Source organism: Vicugna pacos, chromosome 16, assembly GCF_048564905.1.
Source record: "Vicugna pacos chromosome 16, VicPac4, whole genome shotgun sequence".
Classification (NCBI taxonomy): domain Eukaryota; kingdom Metazoa; phylum Chordata; class Mammalia; order Artiodactyla; family Camelidae; genus Vicugna; species Vicugna pacos.
The window spans coordinates 63,088,308-63,100,793 of NC_133002.1; the positions used below are offsets into that span (position 1 = coordinate 63,088,308).

Below are 12,486 nucleotides of genomic sequence, written 5' to 3' on the forward strand. Positions count from 1 at the left end.
GAGTGCATTTCCCAGTTAAAACCCTGAGGTTCCAGCTCACAACCTGTGTCCAGGACACCACCCTGGTCACCTCGACTGTCCCTGCTGCCTCCGTCATTTGCCCTTCTCTCTGCAGGTGGGAACTGCAGCCTCGTGACCTGGACAGTCAACTGAGGAGCAGCCCCCAGGCCCAGTCCAGCCCTTGGGGCACCTGTGCCCCACTGAGTGCCCCCTGCGATGACTCTTGAGCTCCACTGTTTCTGTGAAGGAGCCATGGAAACACTTCACGTCCCCGTCCTGGTGGTGGATTCCTCCTGCTCAAATCTCTCACTTGCTCCAGCCACGGCCCCAGGCCAGCCCAGGTCCCTGGTCCCTGGTGACCCCTGGTCCCTGATTTATAGTCTCTGATCCCTGGTCCCTGATCCTTGACCCCTGCTCATGAGCGGCAGGCAGGGGTGCAGATGGGATCAGGGAGGGGGTGGCCCTAACCCAAGGGTCCACATGGCCCCTGTGTAGTCAGTGAGGGTCAGCCCCAAGGGGAGAGGAGACGCAGGGCAGAGAGGCCCAGGGCCAAGGGACCAGGGCTGACGGTGAGCCTGGGCCGTGGTCCCCACCCCTGCTTTCTAGCCTGATGGGCCCTAACATGCCTGGTTGACCCCCTCACCGTGGGAACCAGAACTTGCATTCTCAAGGCCAGTTTAAGGGGGGTTTAGGGAAAATGAACAAACTAATCAACCCTAAGATTTACTTTCCAGTTGGGCGTCCGAGTGTTCACCCTGAGACTATCGGGGAGGGAGGGCCAGCATGGGCCAGGCTCTGCAGGTGAGGCCCCACAGGTGGGTGAGGGTGCGGACCTGGGACCTGATGCCTGGGGCCCGCCGACCACAGAGCTGAGGGGTGCTCCTCTGCCGCTTTCGTCAGGGCCAGCGGGACACCACCACCCACACCCGCGCCTTCCCACAGACAGCCCTCAAACCAGGGCACTGTGACCCGGAGAGGGGCCGGGGAGCCAGAAGCAGATGCGCCGGGCGCCCCCAGCCTTCACACAGAGACCTCCAGCCTCTGACACAACACAGGCAGCGCTGGGGAGACCTCCAGGATGGCAGGTTCCCAGCGCTGCCGGCCCAGGCTCCCCTACAGAGGGGTGACGCCTTCCCTGACCCCAGGGGGAGGCCCACGGGGCCCGCACTTACCCGCCCGCCCTCGTCAAACGGGCCCACGTGAGAAAACCAGGCTCGGGAGCAGAACCAGGTAGGCATGATCACGGTGGGGCCATTGGAGGTGAACACCTGGAAGCAGCAAAGTGACCAGTTAGAGAGCAGTGTCACCAACCACCACAGTCTGCTTCCCAAGGCCAGACAGTGACCGGCACCTGTGCGTGTCCCTCCCTGGAGCTGCAAAGGTTTGAGGGACTTCAGAGCCAGATCAACAGTGTCCAGCTCCCCCCGCCACTCCAGGTCGTGTTCCAGGGCTGACGCTCCCCTCCCCCCCCAGGTCGTGTTCCAGAGCTGACGGTCCCCCTCCCACTCCAGGTCGTGTCCAGAGCTGACGCTCTCCCCTCAGGTCCCCAGGGGGTGCGCTCGGTCACTCCCTGAATGAGCCTCTTCTCCTGACGAAAATGAACGTCTGAAATGAGAAGCGATGGTAAAAAGGCAGTGCGTCCACTATCTGGGGTTTTGTCTGCTGTGTCCAGCCTGGTGGGTGGGCAGCTGGGCCTGGGGGCTCCACACTCGTACTTTATTTCTACATGATAACGTCTGCGCTCGTACCCCTGACGGGCCTGGACCCAGACCCTGGACAGCACGTGGCTGGGAGCCCATCACGGGAGCCGGGAGCTGAGTTCGGACAAGGCTGGGTGGGCCCCGTTCCCTCTGCATCTGGGACACGTTTCTTGGTTCCGTGTTTAGACGCGGCTTTTGAACGTCCAGCAGTAAACTGCCTCCCAGCACAGGCCACCCCACACCACCAGGAGCCCTCAGCCTGAGCAAGTGCCCCTCCCGCGCTTTTCCCTCGAGAATGGATCCCCCAGCGGCTCCCTCGGCCTCCCAAGCTGGCTTCCACGCCAGAGCCACGATGTGTGGCCTCCACCCCCACGTCTGTCCCCGGAGCTGCTGGCAGTTCTTGACCACAAACCCGTCACACGGGGCACAGGCACCTAACGGGGTACGAGGGCAGGTTGGGTACTGACACTTATCACCATTTTGCACAAAGCTAGCTGCGCTGTGGTGGCCAACCTATACACACGTGCTGAAGCTCACAGACCTGTACTGCACAAAGGAAGAGAGTTCATTTTCTCATTAATGTTTTAAAAATCAAACATTTAAATGGTTTTTCATTTCAAGGGCATTTGTTTAAAAAAAAAACAGATGCATACACATTCCTCACCATACAGATGTATACAGACGTACATGCACACACCCACACACGGACACAGACACACCCACACGGAGTGGCCGGCGCCTCTCCAGCCATCACACTGTCCAAGTGAAGGTGGACCAGAGGAGAGGGCTGCCACCATGGAGAGACCAGCTTTGCAGGGTCTCGTGCACTGGGGCCTGCCAACTCTGTGGGGAACACAGCCACTCCCCGAATTCTCCCCCACTCTGGAGCCTCACTGACCATGGGTGACAGGTCAACCACAGTGTGGAGTCTTCTCTTTGGCAGTGCAGGGAAGAACCAGCCAGAGGGCTGAGGAGGAGGCTGGGACTGCTGTGGCGGGCACTACTCTGGCCGCGGCGGGCTCTCCCCGGTCCCGCAGGACTGGGAAGCGGAGCAGTGGCTGACTAGTGGGGTCCGAGTTTTAAATGTGGTTTCCAGCAAGACAGAACTTGTGAGAGTCTTGACTGCGTGTTTAGAAATTTGCCCAGTATCAGTTCTAGTCACCTTTGCACTGAATTACATGCACGTGAACAAGCACCACGTTTCCCCTGGTGTGTTAAGTGCAGTGTGTCAGGTGCCCAGTGGCACTGACCCCGCAACACCCTCTGCACACAGGTGCCCTGTCCGTTCCCCTGAAGCTGCCAGTGGGTCTCGCGGTCGAGCAGGGGCCGAGGTCCTGTCCAGATCTGCCGTCGACCGGCTGGCCTGGGGGAGGTGCTGTAGGTTATCCTGACTCTGAAATTCCCAGTAACTCATTACAAGAAATTTTGACCAAAACTGCCCCGTAAGAACACCAATCCTTCCTCCACAAGTGGCCCCTCTGGGTGGCTTCCGGCAGGCACGTCATGGGCCAAAGTGGCCAGGGCAGACCTCCCGGCCCCGACGTCAAACACAACCAGGCACCGGCATCAGGCAGGACTGTGGGTCTCAAGGGCCAGCTCCCTGGATGCTCACCATTCTGCCTCCACTGCCTGCCATGGCTTATGCAGAGAGGAGGCACCTGGCCTCCATGGGATCCACCCACCCGCAGCCACAGTGCCCAACCTGCCTTGGAGGTTCTGCCAGCAACAACTGGACCCAGAAGTTCTGGGAGCAGGAAGGATATGGGGAGAAGATGGAGGACCGGGTCAGGGTCAGGGAGGGAGGAGGCAGCCCAGGAGGGAAGGGGTCCCCAGGGAGCCCCACCCCCTGCGCCTCACGTGCCAGCACGGGGCGCACAGCCTTCCACGTGGATAGGCCCTGTGCACATGCATGTACACACATTCCTGGGCACATGCCCCACTCTCGCTGCCCTGGGCAGGTGGCCCGAGGGCAGGCCCACCACTCAGGAGGGGGATTTGCAGGAGTCGAGGACCCCAGTACCTAGTCTGGCTCACTTCTGATCTAGCCGGGGCCCAGGTGGTGATCATGAGCATAGAGCAGGGGACACTGGCCCTCTGGGAACCGCCACCCACTGCACCCCAAACAGGAGTGTCTGCAGTCACCAGTGCAGTGGGGGTGCCTCGAGCAGGGCCCCTGGGAGGAGCCCAGGGCTGAGGCCCCACGCTGGGACCTGGGTTCAGCCTCCCACGGGTGCCCTGGCCCAGGACCACGCTGGTCCCCACTCTTCTGCTGAGGGACGCGGGCTGCTCCGCTCGTGCCACAGGTGTTCGTAAGTCCCTGGGCAGAGAGGCTTTGGTTTCTCTTGGGTGAACACCCAGGAGTGTGAGCTTTCTAAAAACCCGCTCAACTGTCTTCCCAGGGGGCCATGCCATGTGAGGCTCCCCAGGCAGCGAGTCCCAGGTGCTCCACACCCTCACAAGCACCAGGGGCAGCCGGTCCTGGTCCAAACGTGCTGGCAGATGTGTGGTGTCCTCCCTGTGGCCCTGACGTAATTCTAACGACCAAGATGCTGCGCTAACCCGCCGTCCACACCCTACTTGATGGAGCAGCCGTTCAAATCAACGGCCCAGTTTTGTTGGGATGTTGGTTTTCCTGTTACGGGGTCTCAGAAGGAGCTCCCATGTTCTGGGCTCAAGTCCTTTATCGGAATGAGCTGCAGATATTTTCTCCCATTTTCCTGCCCTGTCTCTACATTCTTTTAACAATGTCTTTCAGGGAAGTTTATAATGTTGATGAAGTCCAGTTTATCTGTTTTTTTTCTCTTGTGGATTGCGATTTTGGTGTCTTATCCAAGAACTTTTTGCCTGACCCAAGGTTGCAAAGACTTTTTCTATGATTTCTTCTAGAAGTTTTAAAGTTTAAAGTTTTCCATTTAGTTCTAGGATCCATTTAGAGTTAATTTTCATATGTGGTGAGAGGTTTTCCAGTTCAACTTTATTACAGAGGGATATCCAAATATTCCACCTGTTGAAAGACGATCCTCTTTCTCCGCAGAGCTGCATCTGCACTTTTGTAAGAATCAGCGTCTGTGCACACGGGTCAGCCCTGACTCTGGTCTTTCTCTGATCCGTCCGTCTGTCTGTGTGCCAATAGCGCTCTCTCGACTAGCCCTGAAGGCAGGTAGCGTGGGTCTTCATCAGATATCTTTTGGCTACTCTAAATCCTTTGCATTTCCAACAAATTTTAGAATGAATTTGTCAATTTCTACAAAAAAGTCCTGCTGTGAGACTGACTGGGGCCGTGAGGAACACACAGACCAGTCTGGGAGGACTGACCCCCTGACGACACAGCCCCCCAACCCGTGAATGAGGCACGTGTCCACGTTCACTCAGGCCTGCTGAACTTCATGTAGCAATTGTATTAGTTTCCTGTAACAAATCACCACAAACTTAGTGGCTTAAAGCAACAGTAGTTTGGTTTCTCACAGTTTCGGAGGCCAGAAGGTCTAAATAGGTCTTGCGGAGTGAAGTCAGGGGTCAGCAGGGCTTCTCCTGACTTCACAGCTTGTGTCTGGGTCACGCCCCCCCGCCTCCCTCTTACAAGGACACTTACGTGGCATCCAGGGCCCATCCAGACAGCCTGGAACAATCTCCTGTCTCAAAAACCTTAATCACTCACATCTGCAAAGACCATTTTCCATTTAGGGCAACATTTCCAGTGGCCACCCCCTCCGCACTGGGACATCAGGGCAACATTTCCAGTGGCCACCCCCTCCGCACTGGGACATCAGGGCAACATTTCCAGTGGCCACCCCCTCCGCACTGGGACATCAGGGCAACATTTCCAGTGGCCACCCCCTCCGCACTGGGACATCAGGGCAACATTTCCAGTGCCCCCCCAACGCTGGAACATTTGGTGATGTTCGCAGGCGTCTTGGTGGTCACACCTGGGGCAGGGTGGGTGGGGCGAGGGGAGGGGGCACTCCTGGTATCCAGTTGGTGGACGCCAGGGACAGGGAAATGAGATTTTAACTGCAATGAAACACTGCACCCTCAAGGATGCTGAAATTAACGACTGACAACCTCAAGTGAAAATCTCACACACTGCAGGAGGAATGGGGAGATGGAGCCCCCACACCCTAGGGCCTCAAAACACAGGCACTACACCCACACAAAACCTGCCCGCACATAACCAAACGTTGCTCCACAGGCCATGCCCAGATGCCGTGGCACAGGCTCGCAGGGGGCGGACGCCCCAGGAAGGAGCCAGGCAGCTGACACACACCCCACACAGTGACGCCTGAGACGGAGCCACTAAGTTCACCTGCGGGAAATCGTCAAGGTGGGAATTAGTCCCTCGCGACGCAGAGCAGAGCAGGGGGTGCCTATGGCTGGGCCTGACTGCAAGGACACAGAAAGTCTTTCCCAAAATCTGCTGCACCAGGGAGCTGCCAGCAGGGACGGTCTGAAGGGTCAGTGCAGCTCTGTGGTCACCATGACCCATGGCTCACACCAGCGTCTCTGGGGGTATCTGCAGGGCCCTGGAAGCCAGGCTTGTGCCCACAAGTGTGACAGAAGGGCCCAAGGTCCTCTGAACACCAGTGCTTCCAGCCAACACAAAACGTCAGTCCCAACAGGTGTGACTTTCCGACTGTCAGGAAAAACTCGACTTCACACTTTTATTTGGAAACCATTACAAAGCAGAACTGAGCTTCCTGCTTTCAATGCTTACTTGCTAAAAAATCCAGGAGCATTTTCTGGCAAGTTGACGTCCCAGCTGTCTCACGCGGTTGCAGGAGTGACCAGAGAACACAAAGCCCGTCCCCAGACATGGGCGCATGAGGCTGGTCCCTGAAGGTGGCGGTGGGTGCGGAGACTCAGGTGAGAGAAGACGCAGGTATAAAGGTATTTTACGGCAGTCACATGTTGAAATGATAGCATTCTGTGCATACTGATTAAGTAAAAGATGTTACTATAATTAAATTCTTCTGCTTTTTACCTTTTTAATGAAACTACCAAAAAGTTAAATACTATTATTTTGGCTCCTGTGCTGTCTAAGTATCTGTCCCCACAGGACTCAATCCGTTCTTCAGGTGCAGGCCCAGGGAGCAGGAGGGAGTGCACAAAAGCGGCGAAGGGTCAGGACAAGAGGCAGCTCTGGCGAGAGGCGGGTGTGGTCAGTGAGGAGCCAGGCCTCCAGCAGAGCCAGAGTCAGGATCCCTGAGCACCGCCCTCCTGCACTGCCCACTGCCCCAGCAGGATCTCAAATGCTTGGGAATTAAAACAGTGTACTTCTAAATTTCCCATGGATCAAAGAGAAAAAAACCACGAAGTTAGAAAATATTTTAAACCACAAGAAACTGAAAAACAACATATCAAGATCATGGAATGCAGCCAGAACAATGTTCAAAAAAAATTTTATAACTTACAATGCTTATATCAGAAAATAAGGTCTCACACCAGGGATAGAAACTTCTTCCTTAAGAAGAAAAAGAACAAAGTGAACAGAAGAAAAGACCTAATAGAGCCGAAATTCACGAAATAGAACGTGGACGAGCAAGAACATCAGTAAACCGGGAGCTTAGTCTCTGAAAACAGTAATATTGATAGACCTCTAACTTAACGTACGATCAAAATAAAAGACGTGAATAATCAACGTAAGGAAAGACAGAAGTCAAGCCACTATGAAACCTACAGACGGGACTACGAGCTCGCGTGACTGCTGAACAGCCACTGGAAGAAAGACTGGCACCTAGCAAAACAAGACCTCCTTCAACTGGAAACATAAAGACGGAAGCACAGCGGGATGGTAGGAGGGGCGTGCTTGTGATATAATCAGGCCCCACACCCCTGGTGGGTGAACCGCAAGTTGAAGAACAGTTAAGTCGCAGAGGCCCTCCCACAGGAGTGAGAGCTCTGAGCCCCACGGCAGGCTCCCTAGCCCGAGGGTCTGGCATTGGGAGGAGGAGGAAACCCCAGGACATCTGGTTCTGAAGGCCGGTGGGGCTTCACTCCAGGAGCCCTAAGATACTGGGGGAACAGAGACGTCATTCGCTTGGGAAGCATACACAGAATCTCGAGTGTGCCAGGTCCAAAGACAGAGGCAATGATTTCACAGGAACCTGGGCCAGGCCTGCCTGCTGGATTTGGAGGGTCTCCTGGGGACGTGGGGGACGGCTGCGGCTCACCCAGGGGACATAAAAGCTGGTGGCAAACATTCCGGGAGTGTTCATGTACAGGAGCTTTCCTGGAGGCTGACATCTTGATTGGATCATTAGCACCAAGACCCGGCCCCACCCAACAGCCTGTAGGGGAAGCCTCAGGCCGAAGAACATACAGGATGGGAGCACAGCCCCAGCCATCAGCAGACCTCCTGAGCCTCTAGACATGGCCCTACCCATCAGAGGTCCAGGACCAAGCTTCACCCAGCAGTGGGCAGGCACTGGCTCCTCCTGCCAGGAAACCTGCATAAACCTCTAGTCCAGCCTCACCCACCAGGGGCAGATACTAGAAATAAGAAAACAACAATCCCAAAGCCTGTGGAAGGAATCCACAAACACAGGCCAGACTCTGCAATGGGACCAGCTGGACCCTGGGCCTTGGCGGACAGGAGAGGAGTGTACTGCTGGGATGCACAGAACGTCTCCCATAAAGGACCATCTCTCCAAGGTCGAGAAACTTAACTAACCTACCTAAAATACAAATAGAAAGATAGACAATATAAGGCAGCAGAGGAATATCTCCCAGGCCAAGGTACAAGATAAAAATCCCAGAAGAAGAAATAAATGATGAAGAGATAGGCAATTTATCTGAGAAAGAGTTTAAAGTAATGATGGCGATGATGTTCAGAGAACTCAAGAGGAGTCTAGGTGCACAGAGTAAAGTTTTTAGCAAAGAGTTAGACAATATAAAGAATACTCAAATAGAGCTGAAGAATAAAATCACTGAAATGAATAACACACTAGAAGGAACCAAGAATAGATAAGTGAGGCAGAAGAATGGATCCGTGAGCTAGAAGACAGATTAGTGGAAATCACTACTGCAGAACAGAAAGAAGAAAAAAGAATGAAAAGAAATGACGATAACTTGAGAGAACTTTGGGACAACATGAAGCACACTGATATTCGCATTACAGGGGCCCCAGAAAGAGGAGAGAGACAAGACCTGATAAAATTTTTGAAGAGATAATAACTGAAAACTTCCCCAACCTGGGAAAGGAAACAGTCACCCACGTCCAGGAAGCGCAAGAATACCACCCAGGACCAACCCAGAGAGGAGAGCACCAAGGCACAGAGTCAGCAGACTGACAAAAACCAAGGATAAAGGCAAAATGTTAAAGTCAGCAAGAGAAAAGCAACAAGTAACATACAAGGGCACTCCCGTAAGCTTATCAGCTGATTTCTCAGCAGAAACTCTGCAGGCCAGAAGAGAGCGGCACAATATATTTAAAGTGATGGAAGGGGAAAACTTACAACCAAGAATACTCCATCCAGCAAGGCTCTCGTTCAGACTTGGAGAAATCAAAAGCTTCACAGATAAACAAAAGCTACAAGAATTCAGCACCACCAAACCAGCTTTACAACAAGTGTTAAAGGAACTTTTCTAGTCATCAAACCATAAGAAAAGAGAACAAAAAGAAGAAAGAGAAAAGACCTACAAAAACAAACCCAAAATAATTAACAAAATGGCAGTAAGAACATATATATTGATAATTACCTTAAATGTAAATAGATTAAACACTTCAACCAAAAGACACAGACTGGCTGAATGGATACAAAAACAAGACCCATATATACACTGTCTGTAAGAGACTCACCTCAGAGCTAGAGACACCTGCAGGATGAAAGTGAGGGGATGGAAGAAGATATTCCATGCAAATGGGAACTAAAGGCTGAAGTAGCAATACTTTTGTCAGAAAAAACAGATATTAAACTAAAGACTGTTACAAGAGACAAAGAAAGACATACATAATGCTCAAGGGATCTACCCAAGAAGAGGACATACCAACTGTAAATATGTGTGCACCCAACATGGGAGCACCTCAACATGTAAGACAACTGTTAACAGACATAAAAGGAAAAATCAACAATAACACAATAGTGGGGGAGCTTAACACCCCACTTAACATCAGTGGACAGATCATCCAGGTAGAAAATCAGTAAGGAAACACAGGCCCTAACTGACACATTAGACCAGATGGACCTAACTGTTATCTATAGAGCATTCCCTCCGAAATCAGCAGAACACACATTCTTCTCAGGTGCACATGGAACATTCTCCAGAATTGATCACATGCTGGCCCACAAAGCCAGCCTCAGTAAATTTAAGAAAACTGAAGTCACACCAAGCATCTTTTTTTGCTATAAAGTTGGAAATCAACTACAAGAAAAAACTGCAAAAACTGCAAACACGTGGAGACTAAACAATGTGCTACTAAACAACCAGTGGATCATGGAAGAAATCGAAGAGGAAGTCAAAAATACCTTGAGACAAATGAAAATGAAAACACAACCACCCAAAACCTCTGGGATGCAGCAAAAGCAGTTCTCAGAGGGAAGTTTATAGCGACACAAGCCTACCTCAGGAAACAAGAAAAATCTCAGGTCAGTAACCTAACCTTACAGCTAAAGCTGCTGGAGAAAGAAGAACAAACCAACGCTAAAGTCACTAGAAGAAAAGAAACCATAAAGACTGGAGTAAAGTAAATGAACTAGAGACTAAAAAAAAAAAAAAAATTAGAAAAGATCAATGAAACTAAAAGCTGGATCTTTGAAAAGATAAACAGAATTGATAAACCTTTAGTCAGACTCATCAAGAAAAAAGGGAGAGGGCCCAAATTAACAAAATCAGAAGTGAAATGGAAGTTACAACAGACACCACAGAAATGCAAGGGATCAAAGAGGCTACTATGAATAACTATACATCAAAAAAAAAAAATAAGGACACCATAGAAGAAATGGACAATTTCTTAGAAAGGTACAATTTGCCAAAACTGAACCAGGAAGAAATAAACAATATGAATAGACCAATTACCAGTACTGAAATTTAATCAGTAATTTAAAAACTCCCAACAAATAAAAGTCCAGGACCAGATGGCTTCACAGGTGAATTCTACCAAACATTTAAAGAAGAGTTAACACCTGTCCTATCTGAAACTATTCCAAAAAAATTGCAGAGGAAGGAACACTTCAGAACTCATTCTGTGAGGCCATCATCACACTGATAACAAAGCCAGACAAAGATATCACAAAAAAAGAACATAACAGGTCAATGTCACTTACGAATATAGATGCAAAATCCTCAACAAAATACTAGCAAATCGACTCCAACAATGCATTACAAGGATCATGCACCATGACCAAGGGGGATTCATCCCAGGGACGCAGGGATTTTTCCGTATCCACAGATCAATCAGTGCGATACACCACATTAACAAACTGAAGAATAAAAACCATATGATCATCTCAATAGATGTAAAAAAAGCTTTTGATAAACTTCAACATCTATTCATGATTAAAAAAAAAGAAAGACTCTCCAGAAAGTGGGCACAGACAGAACATACCTCAACATAATAAAGGCCGTATGTGACAAACCCACAGCTAGCATCATTCTCAATGGTGAAAAGCTGAAAGCATTTCCTTTACGATCAGAAACAAGATAAGGATGTCCACCTACTCTCAGCACTTTCATTCAACACAGTTTTGGAAGTCCTAGCCACAGCAATCAGAGAAGAAATAAAAGGGCCCCAAAGTGGAAACGAAGAAGCGAAACTATCACTGTTTGCAGGTGACATAGAAAACACAAAAGCAGCAACCAGAAAACTACTAGGGCTTGTCAATGAATTTGGTAAAGTTGTAGGGTACAAAATTAATATTCAGAAATCAGTTGCATTTCTATACTCTAACAATGAAATAGCAAAAAGGGAAATTAAGGGAACAATATCAACTATCACCACACCTAAAAGAATAAAATACCTAGGAATAAACCTACCCAAGGAGGCAAGAGACCTGTCCTCAATAAGATACTGATGACAAAAATTGAAGACAACATAAACAAATGGAAAGATAAACTGTGTTCTTGGATTGGAAGAATCAATATTGATAAAATGGCCATACTACCCAAAGCAATATACAGATTCAATGCAACCTCTATCAAATTACCAACAACATTCTTCACAGAGCTGGAACAAAAAATGTTAAAATTTGTACTGGAAATACAAAAGACCCCGAATAGCCAAAACAATCTTGAAAAAGAACAGAGCTAGAGGAATCATGCTACCTGACCTCAGACTGTACTACAAAGCTACAGTAATCAAAACAACATGGTACTGGCACAAAACAGACACATAGATCAATGGAACAGGACAGAAAGTCCAGAAATAAACCCACGCACTTATGGTCAATTAATCTATGACAAAGGAGATAAAAATACACAATGGAGAAAAGACAGTCTCTTCAGTAAGTGGTGCTGGAAAAACTGGACAGCTACTGGTAGAAGACTGAAATTAAAACATTCTCTAACATCATATACAAAACTAAACTCAAAATGGATTACAGACTTAAATATAAGATCAGATACTATAAAACTAGGGGAAAATATAGGCAGAACAGTCTTGGACATAAATCACAGCAATATATTTTTTGAACCAGCTCCTGGAGTAATGGAAACAAAAGCAAAAATAAACAAATGGGATCTAACTAAACTTAGAAGCTTTTGCACAGCTAAGGATACCATCAACAAAACAGAAAGACAACCTACAGAATAGGAGAAAATATTTGCCAATGATGTAACAGACAAGTGACTAATT

General features: G+C 49.8%; 1 protein-coding gene across 13 annotated transcripts in view; it reads right to left on the bottom strand.

Moving 5' to 3' along the window:
- Nucleotides 1-12,486, bottom strand: part of B3GNTL1 (UDP-GlcNAc:betaGal beta-1,3-N-acetylglucosaminyltransferase like 1) — an 82,428-nt gene that overhangs the window by 15,430 nt on the left and 54,512 nt on the right. For 12 of the 13 annotated variants that reach the window (XR_012059919.1, XR_012059914.1, XR_012059915.1 and 9 more), the window contains one exon: nucleotides 1,173-1,268. The exons of the other annotated variant lie outside the window; for it this stretch is intronic. Coding sequence is in view for 2 of the 12 variants with exons in the window: in XM_072939953.1 (XP_072796054.1) it covers nucleotides 1,173-1,268 (96 nt within the window). In the remaining 10 variants the exon portion in view is untranslated. The remainder of the gene's footprint in view (nucleotides 1-1,172; nucleotides 1,269-12,486) is intronic. 13 annotated transcript variants of the gene reach the window in all.